We start from the raw sequence: 20,870 nt of genomic DNA, 5'->3' as shown, positions 1-20,870 counted from the left end.
TTAACAAGAGTCTTTTCCACTTCCCAATTTAACTCGTCTTTCTAATTAGGAGCACTGAACAAATAGATCTGAGAAACAGCCTGGCAGCAGCAAGCAGCCTTGGTTCACTGCATGCAGAGCATGGAAAAAGCTCTGTTCTCCCAGAGACAAGGTGAAAGCTACAACCAGTGACTCAGCGTTAGCCCAGTAACAGCTCTCCAGGCAATCCGAGACAAGCCCTCCAAGCATTCCTGCCTATTTTTGCATACGGAGGGATCAGACAACAAACAATACTTCTTGAAACAATTCCCTACTTCTGATAAATATACACCTCCCATCAACTAATAAGTAAACAGCACTGTCAAGCTTTGCCTTGTGATCCACATCGACGGACACATCTGGGGTGAAGCCAATCCTGAAATTTGGGGGTTTGTGTAACAGCTGCGCTCTGTGCCATGCAGACATGGCATTTCATTAAGCACAGGGTAATAGCTTGATTCCCTTAGGGACTCGCTGCTGGAAAATAGAACATCTCCTTTCATAAATAGGCAAGGTCACCAAGCACCACACATTCCTCAATGCATATGCTCATTTTGGAGTTGATGCTGAGATAATTGACTATCTGTTCATTATACATTTCATATTAGTGCAATAACGCATCTTCATGTAAAACTAATTTTACAAGATCTGAGGAAAACCAGCATTATATTACATTTCAATGCCATGTGTTCAGCTACTCCAGAATTCAGTGGAAGAATTCTGATTTCTGCCCAAATTATTTTTTATAATTACTCTTCATGTTGCGTTGAGTTTGAAAAATTGCATGTAATAAACATCGAAAAGCACAAACCAAGGTATTTTGCCCCTTCACACCTCAGCACCCTTTTGTAACTTAGAGTTGCTTTTTTATTTAACAGGAGTCATCTTTCAGCATATTCACATGTACACACTGTGAACAAGACAGTTTACAAATGTGACACCTCAAAGTTTAAGCCCCTGTAGATACAATGATAGAAACCACAAAAATTTCACAGAGATATATGAAGAGAGATCAAAAATTACAGGCAATTTCTTTTCTAATATTCTTAAGCACTATCAAAACTCAGGAGTCCCCAGAGGACCTTACCTGAAGGACCTAAGCATTATGCAGTGCAACTAATTCCTGCCAATCTACTTCTCTGCTTTCATCTTATTTCATCCCCAATACTACCTTTATCTGTTTGTTTAGAATATTTAGAAGCTGGCAACCTGTTTTTCTCTATGCCTCTGTTTCCTGGGATACTTCCCCTCCGGATGTGAAAATGAGAAACTCCAGAGGATAATACTGGGTCAAAGCATAATGTAAAAGAAGAAAGAGTTACTTGCAAAGTGAATGTGTAATCGGTCAGTAGAGAAGATTACATAGGGTAAAATACAAAAGTAGAAATAAAGTATTTTCACCTAAAACTAGGTATCAATACTGTATTGCATTAAATCCAACAGTTTGTGGGGGGAAAAGAATAATTATGCAGTAGAGATTAGAAATTATATACGTACATGTAAGGAAGAAAAGGGATTTTATTCTGAATTTTCCTGTGCTTACTCAAATATATGCATTCTTCATCAGTGATTATGATCAGGAGTGTCAAATGCAAATGTTGCCTTAAGACTTGGAGTAAGCTTTTGCTGCATTTTTATTTGTTATATAGCTCAGGGGTTTCCCAAACTGAAGAATGCATACCACAACTGTAAATGAAAGTGTAGTCTCTAGATTGCGAACAACTGATTACGTGGCTTAAAGGCATACAGCAAATGTAACTGGAAACAATCTGCAAAAATGTTAAGAATAATGTTTCTTGCCCTTTTCGTCTGCCATGAAACTACCAGTTGCTGGAATTAACAGTTTCATATCTAGAAAAAACACAAAGGTTGTCAATGTTTTCACATGGAAATAATCTCTGAACAGTTGGGTTTCTGCCTTAGGGAAGTATTTTTGCTTTATTTTAAAAAGATCAGCATCAAACAAGTCACCTTATTCCTTGAGGGGACCTGAATGAGTTGTGAGCATACTCCTAGAGTTTTTATTTCAAGGCTGCAGCAGCCTACCTTAGAGACTTGCCTCCTTCTTTTCTTCATTGAAACACATTGAAGCAGGCTGTCAAAGGTTCAAGGAGAGGTTATCAAGTCCTATTTGCTGTTGGCATGTCTAAAACTGCTGACACATGCTAGGAGAAAAAAGGGTACATCTAGTACAGCTGCAACAATAAAACACCTACTGGGGAACCTCACCTAGAGCTAACAACACTAAGCTGTGTTGGTCAACAGAAGAGGTAAGCCAGTAATATTTATACATAAAATGCAAACAAAGCTTATAGAAGTCCTGAAAAATAGCTAGGTTTGTCATTTTCTTAGTGGATTTAAAAAAAAAAAAGGGGGGGGAGGCAAAAACCCATGCAAACACACCACATTTGGGAGTTTGTTGTTTGATGATGAAAACCATTACCCACAGTCTTCAGTGATGAAAGCTGTAGAAACAGCTGAAAAGTGTTCATTAAAAGGAAAAGTAATGAAAAATTCTGCACTTGACAGACTTGCAAAAAGCAACCAATGCAATATTTTCCTCTTATATCACTCACAAATTTTCCCAAACGTGAAAATAACCTACCCTCTGTTGAAAACACACCAAAAAAACCCATCAAACTCTGTTGTTGGACATACTTAAGACTTCTCTAGTTTGATGCCTCAAAACTTTAGGAGGAAAAATGCATGCCTTCTCCCAGACTTACTTATTGCTAAGTAAGTTATCTATAGACCTATTTTACCTCTAACTCCAGTAGAAGGGGGAGGAGTACTTTTCCAGTCAAGTCTTGTTCAAAGCTTTAGACCAATACTGTAAAGATACGTTGACATTTCTCAGATTAATTCCAAGTAATTCCTTGCCTACTAGGGCCAGATCTGTCCCTTCCCCTCATTTCACATCAGCTTTTTACAAATTCACTCTAGCAGTTAGCGTCGGCTTGAACTCTGGCACTTACCATAGCTAGAGGAGTCTGAGCAAGTTCATGACCTCACCACTGGCCTAAGCTCCTGAGGACCTTGAGGTCCTCAGGCCAAGTCCACTCTAGATATTTGGTCTAGCAGTTTCTATTTACAAATCTTTACATTAAATGCAGCAAAGGGCTTTGACATCCTTCTTCACACTAGAGAACTGGATTTCCTCACCAGAGCGGCAAACTAAAAGTTCAACAGAAACAAGCCACGTGGCTGGAGCTCACCCAGGTCTGGTCTTCAACTCAGGTCTCTCTTAGCCTTCGTGTTCTGCTGCAAGTAACTTTGGAAAATACCCTTTAAAAATGCAGCAGCATTTTATCACTTCATAAATAAGGTTAAACTGGAGCTGACATCAGAAGATGGCAGATGCCCTAGCGTACTGCAGCAATGCACTGCCCACTCTACATTGCCACTAGGTTAGTCTTATGAAATGAATTTAATGTCCCTGTAAGGGCAAGGAGTAGGGTGTGATGCGCTCACACTCAGCTTTATTTTTGAATGCTAATGTTCGAATATTAAGTTTTGAAATTGGGGGAAGAAAAAGAGTTTATGAAAGCAAAATGCTGCTCTTCTTCCAAAAAGGAAATTTGCTAAGTTAACATGCTTTTGAAAAAATTAATTCACAACAAACAGCAATGCAAAAAAGGAAGAAATTACATCACTACAGTGTAAAATGCTGCATCACCTATCAAAATCAGACAGATCCAGGTTCATTCATGTACAATTTGTTTGTTTTAGACACAACAGAAATATACAACAGTTACAGCAGAAGATGGTATTTTGTTCTTTAACAGAAGTCCTTTGCTTCACCCAGCTAAATGGATTTCAGATTAGACTCTAGAATAAATTATAGAAACTTACCTTGCATTTCAACATGTTGGCCACTCTCTCTTGCATTGATTGTCCAGCCTTTGGCCTGACAAGTATATAAACTGCTTTCACTTCAGGGCTGGAGCGCAGAAGCTTTTCCACCAGTACTTTGCCCATGAAACCTGTAGCTCCTGTGATAAGTACGGTCTTTCCATTGTAATAAGCTGAGACTGAAGACATGGTGCTTTCTTGTTCTGTCCTTCCTTTAACTTCCTGCAGGAGGTACCTGAGAAGATGCAGAAATAAAGCTTTAAGGGCTTCTGAGTCATAGATCAGCTATTTGGGAGCTACAGTCTGAGACAACTTTTCCTAGTCAGCTATAGCAGCTCACATTAGTTCAGTCCATGGCAATTTAAAAGATGATTTTTTTAAAAGCCTTTATTATGAAAATAAAACACAAAAATTAAAAAGGTTAATCTGAGAAGCTTAAAAAAATCAAGCTCAGCCTTATTCTCCATATTATACCATAGCTGCTCCAGCAGTCACCATTTAGAACGTAACTTGTGCTGTCTGAGACTCCTAGCAGTAGATGCTCACTGCAGTGTTGAATAGCATTTATCTCCTACACTGTGAAGTGGCAGCCATGAAGATATGCAGTTATCCCTACAAGACAAAGTAGAAACAGATCTCCTCACAAACACTGCAGGTACAAATGCTGTGTTTTCCACTTTAATTCCACTGTGCCAAGCTGTTGCATTTCTTGTCAGCTATCACTCAGCAACGTGCTCAGCCTTTTTCTGTTGCCTTGACTTGGAATAAAACCATGAAGAAAGCCCTTCTTCATGGAAGATATAGTGCAATGACATTGCTCTTCAACACCATGCTCCTGTGTGTAGGTCATCACCCACTATTGGCTGTTAAGGCCACAATTCATCCCATTTAACTCTAAGGAACATAGATGTCATATGCTTGCTCTGGAGAGTTTAGGTTGTTTGAACTGCCCTTTGGAGATCCATTGACTATATTAAGGGGGCTGACATGACTAGGCTCCCACATGAAGTGTCCCAGTTAAATATTTTAATTAGATACAATGGTTTCAGGCCTACGTGTCCCCAGCCATCCTGATTCAAACTTCAAGTTGATTAAATGACAAACAAGGATGGACTGAATCCTCTTAATATAGCCCCTCTCTCTGTTAGACTAACGGAAGGAAAGAAAACCCTCCTATCTTTGAAGTGCTGCAGATCGCAGCATGCACAAACCACTTACATGGCAGGGGAAAGGCTCATGAAAAATATAAATCGATGTTTTGAAAAAAGCTTACTAACTTTGGAAGAAAAAGAAACAAGAACAGTAGAACGCTGCTGATCAAGCATTCAAGAACCAGGACAATGATCTTCATGTACCCCAAAAAAACCTCTTCCTCCTGCAGAAGCTTCAGAAACACTGTTGGCCACTTCAAGTTTCTCACATGATGAGTCAACTGCATGTTAATAAAATGCAAACACATCAAAACAGAAATACAGCATTCGCTGCATTTTTGCAGTCTTCTAAGATCCCCTGCTCTCACCAACCCTTTTGCATTTCTGAAACCTAGTAAACCATTCAGGGACAGTTAAGTAGCCTAACTTAGAGCAAAAACCACAAGCTTTCATACAGAAACATCTTATATAATGAGTCCTTGGCTTGGACCAACACAAATGAACAACACCAACACCAAATGAACAGTTTAAAGTACTGTAAGAACCTTGGCTACATGTGATGATAGGTTAAATTCCCTTCACCGCATGGGAACATGAGAGAAAAATAGCTTGTCCTACAGCGCATTCCTTCCTCAGGGTGGAGTGAGGTATCTTACCCCAGAAAACTGACCGCCAGCTATGTGAATCAAGAGAAGCACGATGGATCAACCCTTACAAGGTGTACTGTGTTCATTGCGACACTCAGGAACGTGCTTGGCTGGACTGCGATCCCCAAGGCGTTACCACTCACAACAGTGAAAAGTGATCCACGGTCTGTGTCAATCTGCTGTCATTATCCGGGTCTACAGCTGATCCATCTACCCAGACCTGACTTTGCATTCCTACCTATCTACAGTGTTTTCACAATCACTGTACTGCTAGGTGGAAACGTTGAATGGATATTTCTAATGGACACAGACACATAGAGTAGGGACTCAAGTCCAACAAAATACTGCTCTTCTTTCCCAGTGCTGCCTGGGACTGCAGTCCATAGCATCGAACAAATGAAAATCCCCAAATTTCTTTATCCATAACAAATCATCAGGTGTGCCATCCAATTTAGAAACTGGGTCAAGCAGAATAACTTCTGAGGGACACTATTTTACAAATTAATAGCTGTGGGTATTCTGGCTCAGTGAATTCGGGTATTAGCCTACTTTCAGATATGGCCTAGATTACAATTTAAATGAATGTAGCAGGCTCGGCTAGGCCTATTAAAACCTGTTCTTATTAAAGAGCTGGCCACTTGGGAAGTTAAACAAACAGGTTAAACTATTAATCCTATTTATAACAAAATGTCACATCTCATTCAGGTTCAGAAAAACTGAGTGATATTGGAAGACAGGAACTTGCAGAACCTGGAAGCGTGTGAAATGGTGTGTGAGTCCAAAAGTAGATATTAGTTTAGCCGGATGAAGACGGAGATGACAAAAGACTTAGAGAATTTGGTCCAACACATGCCCTGCAAAGCAGAAAAATTAGTGAAAGGAGTCCTTAGTCACTAGAGGCCATACAAATTATACTGAACATAAGGAAACAAAAGGTGAAATGGAAGACCACTTCCAGTCACTGGATACTTGCTTTGAACTCGTATTCTGAAGATCATATCTACCTAACCTCACTTAATATTCTGCTAGAAAAATGGTACATTTATAAAGTACTTTGCACCACAAACTTGGAGATTGCCACATTGTTTAACAGGAATTAACTCTCTTCCCATGCTTCATTTGTAGAGAACATTTCCAACCTGCATCACTAAACATTAGTGCTTTGCATTATAGTTGTAGACTCCTGCAAAAATAACTGTTAAGATTTCCAAATGTGGACATCAATTTATTATGTTGTTTCATGTGGGTTCTCTGTTTGAGTTACCCAAACGGGGCTTCATTTGTTTTGGTCAGACATTCAATGCCTGCTAGAATAGTAAAAAAAAAATAAAAAAAAAAAAATAGCGCAGTACTTGAAAGCATCCCTAAAATTGGCTGTGCAGCCACATTTCATTAAGTATTTCTGGCAACGACTACATACACAATTCACAGTTTTTCCCCATGTAGTCTGAGACCATTTTGAACATTTGACTCCAAAAAATCAGGAAAATAATTGCATCTCCCAAACCATTCTGGTATGATGAAAATGGAAGCACCGAACACAGCCACAGAAAAACTGAACTTCTAAGGCTGTTCCTCTTGATTATTGGCTTAACCCTATAGGGTTAAAAGAAAAAGTAAGAAAAATCACATTCTTTCTAATTTCTGTAATGAAGCAGTTCAAGTCAGGCAGCGGATAGATCGCAGGGCCAGTTTCACAGTTGGATCCAGTTGCTGAGGGCCTCATCCACAGTAAAAAGCCATGAGGAATGAGATGGTATTTGCTTATTGCAGGATCGGATTTGCGTCCGCTTGCAGTACTTTTTTTCCCTTTCCTGAGTTAGCTTTAGAAGAAAATACAATAACCTTGTACCCACCTGATGTCATGCTAATTACCAGCAAAGAAAATCTGTGTATTTGTTTAATGTGTACAAATGAACTTATATTTGGAGATCATGACACAAAAGCCACAATGCTCCAATCTTCTATGTTCAGACAGATCCCTGAATCTCCACTATCCAAGCAAATTTAAAGAGGCTTTTACTAGGTTCCAAATTCAAAAGCAGATTCTAGTTTATTCAGGATTGCTAAGGGATTTTCCTTTCAACTTAGTCTTGACTTGACTTTATTTTTCAGAACCATCTTTGGGTTTTTTATATTTTTAAGAGTGTGATTTTATAACAAAATTGATTCTTCTCTTTTTTAATTGATTTTGCTTGGCCTTTGTAAAGGAAATACTGAAAAAGGTATCGAGATTTTAAGGAACCAGAGGATTTCTAAGGTCAAAGCACCCTTTGACCATGTAATGCCTACTGACCTGACCCTTCGGATGTCTACTTCAAAATAGAGAGAACTATATGCACGCTTTTTGACTTTTTACACTCAGTCAAATGAAGAAAAAATGTTTCCTGCAGAAGCTTAAACTTTGTTTTTGATTTTAAGGAATAAACAGTCAATACTGGGCATTAACTATTTCCCAGTCAATTAAGCTGCAAGGGATTAAGCGTCTGGTAAGACAAAACTATTCAAAGTCTGAACCATGGTCAGCAGTTGCAGTGAGTTGACCCTTATTGAGGTGAAGAAAGATAAAGGCTATTTCAGAGCCTAAGGGTCCTGTCTCTTCCAAAACTGAGTGGAGGAGAGAAAGCCACTGAATTGTGCAGAAAAGCCCACACAAGGGCTTCTTGAAGCCCAATTCAAGTGAGTAATTACAGGCAACTCTGAGCGTTTAGGCACTAATCAGAGCAGGAAAGTAATCACTGATGCCATCTGAATTACTGAATGCAGCATCTTTGCAGCAGTACACATCTCACTGATGCTGACTCATCTCCGACCGTAGTGTGAAAAAACCACCTTTTGGACAGCCAGCCAGGAATCACACTGAGCATCTGCAGACATAAGTACACAAGCTGCTTTAAGGGTAAAGCTCTGTTACTGATGCCTGTAACAGCCACCTCTGGATCAGACATAAAGGATGATCTACAGCACTGCATTGCAAAGAAAGCCATGATCTTGTGCCAGGGGCATATGCCAAAGGAGAAGCAAAGGGAAAGGTGGGAATCCTACCAACCTGATACTTTCCTCCTGCAAAAGAAAACCCTCGTATCCTCAACCGAAGAGTAAAGACGAACTTTCCCCCACCAAGAGCAGATAATACAATTGAGCTGATACTTAACAAAACAACTAATACACTGTCCTCATCTTCCACGTACTTCAATGATGCCAAATCTGCATTCAGGTTACAATGGTGTAATGTCAAGAGTTAGACTGCTATCAAAGCCATAGCCACGGGAAGGGAAAAGTATATCTGAACTTCATTGTCTGCTGCTACTGCCGCTGCCTGGGGCAGGCCCATGGCTGTAGAGCGTTAACGAGAGATGGCAAAATGGAGCATGAGCAATGAAGGATGGATAGACTGGAGCAGGTTAATATTTCACTAGGGTCTGGACCCCTACTGAGATTTCCATGCCCTACTCAACTAGGGCAGCGGCCATTCCAGAAGCTTATATGCTGAGATATTTGCCTTTTCAACTCAACAGAATAGAATGGGAAAAAAAAAAATAAATTAGTTTTGTGCAAGAGTAAAGGACTGTATGCCTGTAAATATACATCTAGACTCACAACCGGCCTCTCTGTCATCTCTTTCTACTTAGTCTGGTTTTGATAAGTTTTCTCGTGTCTGTTGCATTTTCACAACTTTATGCAGGAATATAATTTCTGTAAACAAGAGGGTCAGACTGTTCAGATGAGTCATTCAGACATCATATTAAATGTAATGAACCAGCTTCAACTAAAATTACAATTAACGACAACATTTTTTTGAAACAAAGCTACAGACACCAAGAGTCCTTTAAGATAAAATAATTTTTGGCCACTTTCTGAATATAAATTTTTAATCCTGGGTACAAATATCCAATCATACATAATACAGTCTAATCAGGATTCTGGAGGAGTCATAATTAACCTGGGACATGCAGAGAAAGAAAAATTCCTCTGTTGCTTCAGAGCACTTGTACAGCTGAGGTCAGATGAAGCAATATAAAGCGGTCACAGACTATTTCAATCTCATCAGTTTGCTTCCTCAGTCTATTAATTATTTTATGAGTTTAAAATGGACTGAACACTGGGGACGCCTCAACAATGTATCTTCACATAATTATGTTCTTTTTTATTTTTTTGCCTCAGGATGTGTGACAGAGACTCCGCAAACTACGCATGTAATTACAATACATAAAAGCAATTCTTTCTAATATGCTTTCTTTACCTGAAAGCATTTGTGTATAATTTCTTGTTAGTTAATCATCAGCAAGTAAATAATCCCATGACTATGACTGCAGCAGGAACCACCCGATCTCTTCACTTTGGTGGCCAGTAGAGGTGGATACTTGAAGAAGGAGCAGTTTTCCTCCAATGCTAACGTATATACAATTGTATGGTTTGAAGCAAATCAGTAAAATCCGAGGAGAGCGTGTACATGGATGAAGAAGTAAGAATAGTGTTACAAGTTCAACCTACACACCACCTCCTATAGAGCGAAGTCCAGTCTGAAACAAAGCAACTTTCCAACCTTCTGATTCCTGAAGTAGCAGAATGCTCCATTCCATGCTTAAATACTAAAAATTAAAGAGACAAAGGAAAATGCAATATTCATCTACATGTTTCATTTATGCGCTGGCACTAGAAACACGGGATATAACGGTGTCTGTCAATTCACAGCGAAATCTCAGGTGCATGCAGGTGCATTAGTTGTGTATGCTCAGTCATTTAAGATACTTTGTGTGGATATCAAGGTTTTGTTGAGCACCAGGCTTTGCTTCAGAGATTTCACGGATTATTTTTAGCCCCAGGACATCTGGAAGTAATAAAGCGTGCTGTGGCCTTACGAGTCACAGAGCAGAGTCCCACACCATGCACGCTGGCAATAGCTGAAGAAGTGACCTGCTTTTCATCATAGTGACTTAACTCCTGGCTTCTCAGTAACACTGGGAGGAAGTTTATGTCACTCGGCTCCACTGATTTGATTTACTGGGCCAAACTCACAATCAGGGTAGTTCCACTGCAATGACCAACGTTTCAGCTGGGATTAACATGAATTAGCTTAGATTTGAGCCTTTACATTTAAAAGATTTTCTGCGTTTTCAGTGATAAATAACAGTGACTCAGAACAGAAAAAGGCTATAAGTTCAACACTGTACAACATTTTTGACAGCAGTGCTGCTAACGCAAACCAGGAGACAGTACCAGCAATGATGCACTGAAGTTACATAATATATTTTCAAAGGTCTTTAGGCACAAAGATTTGTGCAGCACATGAAGTTTGGGAAGAGATAGGGGAGATTTCACTGACGGCAGAAAATAAAGCAAAGAGGATGTTAAAATGGCTGATCCAGAGACAAAGTAAAAGATCCTCATGGTTTGATAAATTCCATAGTTATTTAATAGCACTAACAATAACAATAACAAACTGGCAAAAATGAACCTTCTCTCACTTAGCTACAGAATTAAAAGGAAGGTCATAATCCATCCTTTGTACAGGCACTATAGATGCTAATAGAGTGCAAAGAAATAAAATCCTGTGATTCAAAGATGGGCACATTCACAGCCAGACTGAACTCCTGATGATAATCCTCTTTACAAGAGATTTTGCTCCAAGCAATTTACACCAAATAGAAATGTTGTTGCTAGCAGCCTGAAGGTTAAATCACTTTTCTCCGGCTAATATATTTCAAGTCATTTTTTGTTTGCAAACATTACCAACTCAATTCCATAACAGCATACCTAAGTAGCAACAAGCAAGGAGAAATTCTCATTGCTCCTGGAAACCCTTCATGACTTGAAAAATGACACCAGTTTTGCAATCCATTTCAATTTATAACAGTTAAATCTAAAGAGACAGTGCAGTGTGACTGCATAATTAAGAGCTAGAGACAACCAGCAGCATGCACAGCCAGATCCTGCGAACTGCTGAACGTTACATTACGCGCAGTCAGGAACTGGGAGTTGTGGCTCCTGGGCTAGAGGTCTGCCTGCAGATCAAGACCCAGATGTAGGGCAAAAAACTTGAATTTCAAGATTCGATCGTTGCTTAAGCATTACCTGTACAGCTTCACAGATCAGCTGACTCTCTTAAGTAGTCCAAACTGTTTGACCACCATTAAGAATTAGAGGAGAATGAATGAAGCAGAAGGGCCACCGATATAATGACATCCAGGAGCAGCCTCTTGATTTTTCAGTGAAACCTCTTAGTCTCTCTCAGTCTCACTATGCTCTTTCTGAAACTGAAGAAAACACGCCTGTAAGTGTTTTATTGCTAAGACGGGGCAGTTGTGCTAAGGACATACCTACATATGTGATATGGGATTTTAAAGAACAAATATTTCTCAGTAGTTCAGAATTGGATGTATTCTGCCTTGCTCCTGTTTAGGTAGTGTACTGGTAAGAACAGAAGCTCCCAAAGACATCAAAGGAAAGGCTTCTGCAGGCTTTCTGTGTTATGCAGGTCAGTGACTGTGCCCACCATCCCTTTTTTTTTTTAGCTTAGAGCTAGTTCTTGCAAGGCCATTGAGCAGGTTGCAAGATCAAAGCTTAGGTGCTGTGCATAGATGAGGACTAGAAGAGAGTTTTTGCTCTGCCTTAGAATAATTATATGCAGACATCCTACATCAGAGCATTTCTGCAGGCGATCCTTCCCCTTCTCTTTCCACTAACTCACTCTTCACAGCCATTATCACCTTGCTCTTTCTCCTTTAGCTGTGACTGGGATTTCTACAACCAGCAGTCCTTTCCCAAACCCCTAAATCAAAACCCTTGCCATAACCATTGCACACTGATCACACTGCATCTCAGCATTGTGAAAAGGAGGTTCTCTCAGTGATTAAGTCAAAAGTCTACAAATCTCTCTGTGATATCAGGGTGGTCTGGCACCTTTATTTTCTTTTAGATACCTCAGTTTGTAACTTTGTATTAGCATCCACCATCTCTTAGCACAGTATTTTAAGATTTTCTGTCCTTTTCCACCACTTGTTCTTGCCCCTCATCAAAAACAGTGGCACTACAATTTACGGTATTTGTGGGAAGAGTTGGATTTGGAGGCACCAAGTTGGGCAGGAGTGTTGATCTCCTTGAGGGTAGGCAGGCTCTACAGAGGGATCTGGACAGGCTGGGTCGATGGGCTGAGGCCAAGTGTATGAGGTTCAACAAGGCCAAGTGCCGGGTCCTGCACTTGGGTCACAAGAAGCCTGTAGCATTGCTTGGGCCTGGGGAAGAGTGGCTGGAAAGCTGCCTGGTGGGAAAGGACCTGGGGGTGTTGGTTGACAGCCAGCTGAATATGAGCCAGCAGTGTGCCCAGGTGGCCAAGAAAGCCAACGGCATCTTGGCCTGTATCAGAAATAGTGTGGCCAGCAGGAGGAGGGAGGTGGTTGTTCCCCTGTACTGGGCACTGGTGAGGCTGCACCTCGAGTCCTGTGTTCAGTTTTGGGCCCCTCACTACGGGAAAGACATGGAGGTGCTGGAGCGTGTCCAGAGAAGGGCAACGAAGCTGGTGAAGGGCCTAGAGCACAAGTCCTGTGAGGACCAGCTGAGGAAACTGGCGTTGTTTAGGCTGGAGCAAAGGAGGCTGAGGGGAGACCTTATCGCTCTCTACAACTACCTGACAGGAGGTTGTAGTGAGGTGGGTGCTGGTCTCATCTATCCACTAACTAGTGATAGGATGAGAGGAACTGGCCTCCAGCTGTCCCAGGGGAGGTTTAGATTGGGTCTCAGGAAAAATTTCTTCACTGAAAGGGTTATGAAGCATCAGAACAGGCTGCTCAGGGAAATGGTTGAGTCACCATCCCTGGAGGTATTTAAAAGACATGAACATGTGGTGCTTAATGACATGGTTTAGTGGTGGACATGGCAGTGCTACGTTATCGGTTGGATTCAAAGATCTGAAAGGTCTTTTCCAACCTAAATGATTCTATGATTGATCCAGTTTAAGAATACCTGTATACAATTTGAGGGTAGCAGGAGACTGAAGCGTATTGGTGTTTTTTTCAAGCCCCACTTTTGGAACGGTTGAGCTAGCTCAGCTGCTGTGAAGCCCAGCAGCAGCACGACTGCTACCTCCCCCCAATTTCCATATTCCAGCACTCACAGAAAACCATCCCTTAGTGACCCCAAAATAGACTGGGTAACTAAAACTGAAAGTATCTAAAATCTGACTGCATTTCTGTAACAAATGAAAAAACAGTAGTGATTGATAGTAGAAATGCAAATATTTATGTGATTGCAGCAAACATGTTCTGCACAAAGGCACTGTCACTAGATAAAGAATGGTCTTCACTCAAGATTTTGAGTCAGCAGTAATATTGATCCAAGTAAAGCATTATCTGGTAAGTAAATCTATGTCATGTAATGATGGAGAGACAACCTTCCTGAGGGATTCCTCTACCTGTAATTCTCCCTCTGCTACTGTCAGCGTAGTTTCCATCCAGCTCTCTTGCCAGGTAAATACATAACCACAGCGCTTAAAAGTCTTAATGAAATCAAATGGAACTGCATGTATATGTTTTCATAACAAAACCAAAAAAATACAGAAAACAGCAAAAGAAGAAACTGAGTACAACGTACCAGGAACGTGGTCAAAGTGATGACCCCTTAATGGTCATTAACGACCGCTTCTCTAAGCCATGCTACCTTCCTATTGTTACAACTACTTTTTACAGCTATGTCCGGTAGAAGCTGTATATAGAAAAGATGAGTAGCTTTGTAGTCCTGTGCTGATTTATCAGAATACATACATATTTTTGTTCAAAACAAATGCAAAGTATTTAATAAATGACTGAATGACACTAGCTGCATAAAAAAAAAAAAAGCCGTAGGGATTCAAATGTATACAACATTCATTCTCTCCAGTTTCTGATGTCCCAAGTCCCCCACGCAATTTGTCTGGATTTTCCAAAGTGTACAGGCTTCTACTGAAGAAGACTTTTCTTTAGTAATGTGTATGCACATACTCGTGTTTGTACATGCACAGAAAACCATTTTTCGGTTGTAGGTGCAACAACCTGTTAACTGTGTTTTCCTTGAGCCACAACCATTTTGGGTTCAAGACCACGACTATCCTTTACAGGCTAGTGGCTATAGAATACCTCTTGTAAACTTTGACAGGCTGTAACAGAACAAAAATTCCTTTTCCTCCATCCCTCCATAATGTCCAAATTTGCTAATACCTCCCCTAAAAGGCAGAGGAAACTACTTATCAGCTGAGAAGCTCTTGACGTGTTGTCAGTGAAACCTCTTGATGAGCTCAGATAATATAGTAGCATCGTGTATGCTGCTTAACAGAAGAGTGTAGTGACTATACTAAGAAGTCTAGCAGTCCTGTGACAGCAAGCTAAAATGAAATTTCACACTTTTGATCTCAGATCTAACAGAGTGGAAAAAATTACCTGCTGTGTTCAGGCTCAGATTTAAGGTTAATTAAATAACTGTAATTATTTTTTCTTTCCAATAGAAATCTAAGCTCAGCAGTCTGAGCATTATTATACTCAGGTTTTATTAAGAAGCGCAGTCTAGAACCCTACTCTTGCCTTGGTTGGGGATGAAAGACAAAAATGCTTGGAATACTTCCCACTAAGAGAAGTTGTCTTAAAAGGATGATCAGATGGATGCGAGAGTCCATACTATCAATTTCACAGGAAAGCATATATAAATACAGAAATACATTTTCAAAACCAAAGATTTAAGACACCATCAAGTCTTCTTTTTATACTGAAACCCAAAAGAGAGAATAGTGGATGGAAATACCACAGTTTTGCCTTTTATGTCATCAACGCGTCAAAACTCAGATAGGCTAAGTACAAACAAAAAGAACTTCTTTTTTTCATTTCTCCCACATTGCTCTATTGTTCACGCTTAGAGCGTTTGATGGCACCTGGCAAACCATCAGACAACAGCAGCAGTCTTCTATGTTCTGTCCAGCTACTGAAATAGGACAGAAGCTATCCAGGCTTCTGCTACACAAAGTTCTCCTGTCAAGTAAAGTTCTCAGCAGACAGAGCAGGATCAAGCCCTTTAGGAAAGGGAAGAAATGCAGCCAAAGCATATTTTGTTCCAGGAAGTCCACAGGGAATTTTACACTGCTTAGCGCATGCTGCTAGCTGGCTTATTCTGCACCAAGCCAGAAAATCCGCATCAGTGAACCAGCTCTCCAATAATTCCCTGCATCCCCTGTTTTATTGCAGACAATTCTGGCACTGCCTGACTCAGAACCGTGACACGCTGCCATATTTACTGCCAGAGTCCTTGGCACTAAAATAACGACCTCGCACAGGCAGCCTAAGGGCATACACACCAAGGCAGCGACAGCAGCAGAGCTCCAGCTGTTCCAGTTTGGCAGGTTGCTGCCCTGTCATGACTCTCGCTGGGCAAATGTGATTGACTGACAAACATCGCATCCTCCCTTTGAAAACGCACAGAAACGACTGCAAGGAGAATCTAGAAGGCCACTTCATCCTACGAGGACCCATGCGTGGAGTGTTGGGAGGGGGCAATGGAGACACCGGTATGGGGCTTGCCTGCTTCTGAAGAGAGGGTGAGGAAACGCAACAGCAAACAGAATTTAGACTTTATGTATAACGTAGAAAAAATATAAAGCATACTAGTTCTTAAGACAGAAGTCAATATGACAGAAGGCGCTCCAGAGAGACTGAGTGGTATTTCTGCCTGCCATTACACCTCACTGTTCCAGGTAGACTTTCACCCTGCTTTGTCCGACTGTCCCTGCGGGGATGCACTCCCAACCTCTTTAATCCTTGATCTATTGCTTCTAGCAAGACAAGAGAAGTATGGAGTTAAAACACACAGCTGAGTCCTGCTGCTCCTCCCGAGGCTGTAGGATAGCTTGAGGCCAGGGGATGAGAGCTTCAGAGGCTACCTGTGCACAGCGGGACTACTAGTTTTGCCTCTTCCCCTTCTGACACCAAGTACCATCCTAAGAGTTTGGAAGTTTTTTTCCTTGAAATCAACAAACACAGCACGTGGAGAAGGCCTCCTTCCCTGGAAACTTGAACAGCTAATACAGAAGAAGCCCAGCTAAGCCGGAAGCTTCACCAGCCATATGAAAACAAGCGGTGTGTGTTGATAGGTAGCTCCAAGGTGCCTGCTAGGATTTTTGACAGAGTAAACCAGTGTTTGATCAAAGTGGAAAACTGAAGGAAATAATCTCAACATGGGTAGGCTGAGGGTGAACATATCTTGGATGCTAACTGCTACCAACAGAAAGAGAAAGATGAGACTGCAAAATGTAGCTTCTTTAAAAAAAAAAAAAAAAAAAGAAAGAAAAAAAAAAAAAGAAAAACCAAGAGAGGAGTTTGTAGGACTCTCTGTGATTAGTATCTGAGTCAGTCTGTTTATGGAGGAATTCCCATTCAGATTCTACCAGTAGGCCTACATCTCACAATGAACTGAGTGTGCAAATCCAAGAGACCTCCTCACCATGCTAGGCCCAGAATTACTCACAGCAGCTTAAAACTTACAGTAGTGCTGTGATCTCTGAACACACTGAGCCAAATTACTCCTGGGTAATAGTCTAGCAATCTTCAATGCTGATGATGTGGAAACTGAACTCTTCCAAAAACCAGTTTCCTTAAGACTGAGGCCTATAGCTGAAAGAAATGAGAAACAACTTACAAGGGTCTCCTCAGGTGCCTTGGAAAATTTATAATTCTCGTAGAATTTGCCAACTGGCATGCTGTGGCTATGTGGCAATGGAGTCTGCTAACATGGGTGCCGATCAAAGCTTGCAGAGAAGGTAGGCTTTTGTCAAGCAGGAGCTAGTTCAGTAGGAAAAGGACTGAGAGCCTCTCATTTCTTGATACCTGACAGCCATAATATTTCGAGATATAGTTGAAAGGTGCAGTTCATAAGAAGGTATGAACAAAGCACAGAAATCACAGTCTTATCTGCCGTTCTAAACATACTAAACCTTCTTTTTCTATCCCCTATCATCTCTTCCCTTACTTGAAACCCAGCTATGAGCAAGCAGATCTCACTCTACTAACAGTGAGAACATTTTCACAAAATCTTTCATAATTCAACTGACTGCACTCTTGACACTAAATATTATCTTTACTTAATTTCTGAGAGTTTAGTTACTCTCAGGAGGTAGTTTTGCTATCTCCTGATCCTCATCAGATGGTTTTAAGGATTTCCGACTCTTCTAATTAGTACATCTCTCCCTGTTCTACCAGGATAAACAGAATGAGGAAACAAATAAAACTAAAAAGCAAATGTTAAGCAGGCCTGAGTGTGCTGTTTTAAAATACAGGGATAGATGCAATATTCTGAAACATGTATGCCTCCAGCAGAGACTACAGATTTGCTGCATCCCAAGCTCTTTGGGATGGGAACTATGCAAGTGCAATAGTACCGGTCAGAATACGTCTCTGATCACAGCTGAAGTTATCAGAGTAGAAATATTTTTTCGGATTTGTATATATAAATCAGTAATATAGCAAACACAGTCACAGCACACACAGCATAGCAATGTTTATCCCTCCCTTTTGCTGTTAAAAATTCTCTTTTATTGTATTAGTGTATTTGCTCATACCCTGTTTTATACACATTAACTAATGATCTCTGAAATACCCCAGAGAAACAAAGTAGGTGTGTATTTTATTATTCCCGTTATTAGAAGCAAGGCAATTCACAGGGGCTGTTAATGAATTAGAGTTAATGATACAGTGACAAGCAGCCACTTTTTTGCTCTTTTTATGAGTTGTGTTCCGTTCTTTTAATTGTTTAGGTCATATTAGAACAGGGATCAGAAGTAACATCTGTTTCACAAGCCAAAGACCACAACAGCAAAAAGGACCATAAATGCTGTAAAATACATTGACTTGATCAAAATAGTTGTTGCAGTACTGCAATTTCATTGGTATCATGTGCATATGTAAATAAAAAAGTCTTTAAAAAATTTTGTTGGGTCTTTTTTTTGGGGTTTTTTTGGTGGGTTTGGTTTGTTGTTTCGGTTGGGGTCATACAGTTATTCCTCTCACTCAAGAGCACACAGACTAAACTGTGGATTCAGGGGGGAAATAATGGTTATATGTGGAAGAAGCCAACCTAGAAGATCAAAATAATACCCTTGCAAATTAGATTTTCTCACAAACTGCAAGGAAAATACACTCCTTAAATCTCCTCACTCAGTCTCTGTGAAAGGTAGGTAGCACAGCACAGTCTGCAGATTTCTCTCCCCAAAGTTGTCCGAGAAACACAAACATTTACTCTTCAGATAAAGAGAAAAGAGCAGGAAGAGGAAACTAAAGAGAATTCCCTAGAGTTACCCAAAGCTGCATTAAGGAACTTTGCTCAGCACATCAGCAGCTCCGAATAATAAGGCAGCAGAGAGCTTTGCAGCACTGGGACCCTTTGAAACACACTTCTCCAGAAAGAAGAGACAATAAAATGTAAATAGAAAATGCCTCTTGGCTCGCACAGAGAAAATTTTTCCTCCTTTTCCACGTACAAGGTCCAATTTTTTTCTTCCCCCCCCTTCTCCAATATTTAGAAGACAAGCTGATGAAAGATGACAAGGCACATTTATAGAAGTTCAAAAAAATCCAGCATTGAATAAAACCTAAGTGCAGCATCAGAAAAGGATGGTCAGGCTGTACTAATGACATCTAATACATCCTCTGTGCACTGAAACACAAGGAGGGAATGGAAAGAAGTAATTCAATGATGATTTGGTTCTAAACATTCAAGAAAAGTTTGAGTTAAGTTTAAAGCACTTGAATAATACTGTTGTAATCATTGCCAGGTTCAAATTAGCACACGTGTTTTCCTGAATCACAAATTACCTTCTTGTCCTTAAGAAGCTCTGCATTCAAAATTTACATGCTCCCATATTGAATAAAGTTTTTTCATTACTTTTTTTCTTTTTTTTTCCTCCAGTGACTAGCAGTTAAAACCTTAATTATCTGGTAAAGAAAAATATCCACAAATTTTGCAACACTGGCTTCCCTCACCCTACCATGATCTATAAAATAAAGAAATTCTTCCTATTTCCAGAGAATCCCGCACAGTCCTCTTAAAGCCAACTCACAGTTTAAATTTTGGAATAATTTTAAATTAGGTTAGTCACAGACCCAGGACTACATCCTGAAAACAAGATACATGTGCTGACTTCCCACAGCCCATGCAGTACAACCCTGTGGGCCAGCACCCAGCCAGCCTCCTGCCACTACCATGATCTTTGCCTTTCAGGCAGGAAGATGTCAAGCTGTACAGCCTACCTAGTGGTACTGCCTCTGGATTGATTAACGTGTACCTGTCCTCAAAATGCACGAGGCCACACAAACCTGGTATATTAGCATAGCTTCACACAGCACAGAGAAGTACAGAAATAAATATGCAAAGGCATATGACATGTTTCAGATGAAGTCAGGTGGGCTCCTAGATTTTTCCGTGCAGCATCCAATCTATAGATGTGCTAAGCCTCACGGCTAGCTGTCCATCGAAATGTGACAGTTTTCTCTCTGATAGCAGTCTTCTCTTCTCATCAATGTGGCTACTGATGTTTCAGAAAGTTCGTAAGAAAATATACATGAGATGCAGCATCTCAAAATAGATGCAAGTCAATTAATTACATTATGCTTGTATAAAACACTGCAGCAAATGCTGTACTATTGTGCACCAGTGATTTCAAGCTCAGGTACAGGTACAGAGTGTTGGTGACTCCTGATTGGGTTTGGTTATTTTGGGTTTGGTTTGTTTTTTAGGTTTTTTTGGGGGGGTGGGTGGGTGGTGGGTGGGGTGTTTGGTGGTTTTTTTAACCCTTTTCCTCTCTTGTAGAGACAGAAAATTGTTATGTTCCAAGGTAAAGGTATTTAGCGGTGTTGTGACTACATAAGCATTAATGTTTGATCAAACACAACAATAGAAATAAAGGGCCACTGAGGACCTTTCTAAAAGGAAGGATTTATCCATATCATTTAAGAAAAAATAACTTTTGACTCAATTCCTGTTTATAATTTTTTAATTATATTTTCCAAGAAATGATGCTATTTTTGACTTTTGCATGACCTCATGATCTTGGAGAGAAACCTCACAGTCTGAACTTATAAATATCAAGCAAACGTTACTCGTTCTGAAACTGAAACGCTACCGAGGTGCTTTGGTGCTTTTAGCTCCATTGCACTAAGACACCCAAAGTAGACTCACTCTATCTTACACCTCT

General features: G+C 40.4%; 1 protein-coding gene across 6 annotated transcripts in view; it reads right to left on the bottom strand.

The window, feature by feature from the left end:
* Positions 1-20,870, bottom strand: part of FAR2 (fatty acyl-CoA reductase 2) — a 148,806-nt gene that overhangs the window by 78,387 nt on the left and 49,549 nt on the right. For 5 of the 6 annotated variants that reach the window (XM_049821937.1, XM_049821938.1, XM_049821933.1 and 2 more), the window contains exon 2: positions 3,871-4,105. In XM_049821937.1, coding sequence (XP_049677894.1) covers positions 3,871-4,059 — 189 coding nt within the window. In that variant the 5' untranslated portion in view covers positions 4,060-4,105. Of the gene's footprint in view, positions 1-3,870; positions 4,106-11,743; positions 11,926-20,870 lie in introns of all 6 variants that reach the window. The other variant, XM_049821934.1, reaches the window with a different exon arrangement.

Source organism: Accipiter gentilis, chromosome 18 (assembly GCF_929443795.1).
Source record: "Accipiter gentilis chromosome 18, bAccGen1.1, whole genome shotgun sequence".
Taxonomy (NCBI): domain Eukaryota; kingdom Metazoa; phylum Chordata; class Aves; order Accipitriformes; family Accipitridae; genus Astur; species Astur gentilis.
This window is presented reverse-complemented; position numbering and strand designations above follow the sequence as displayed.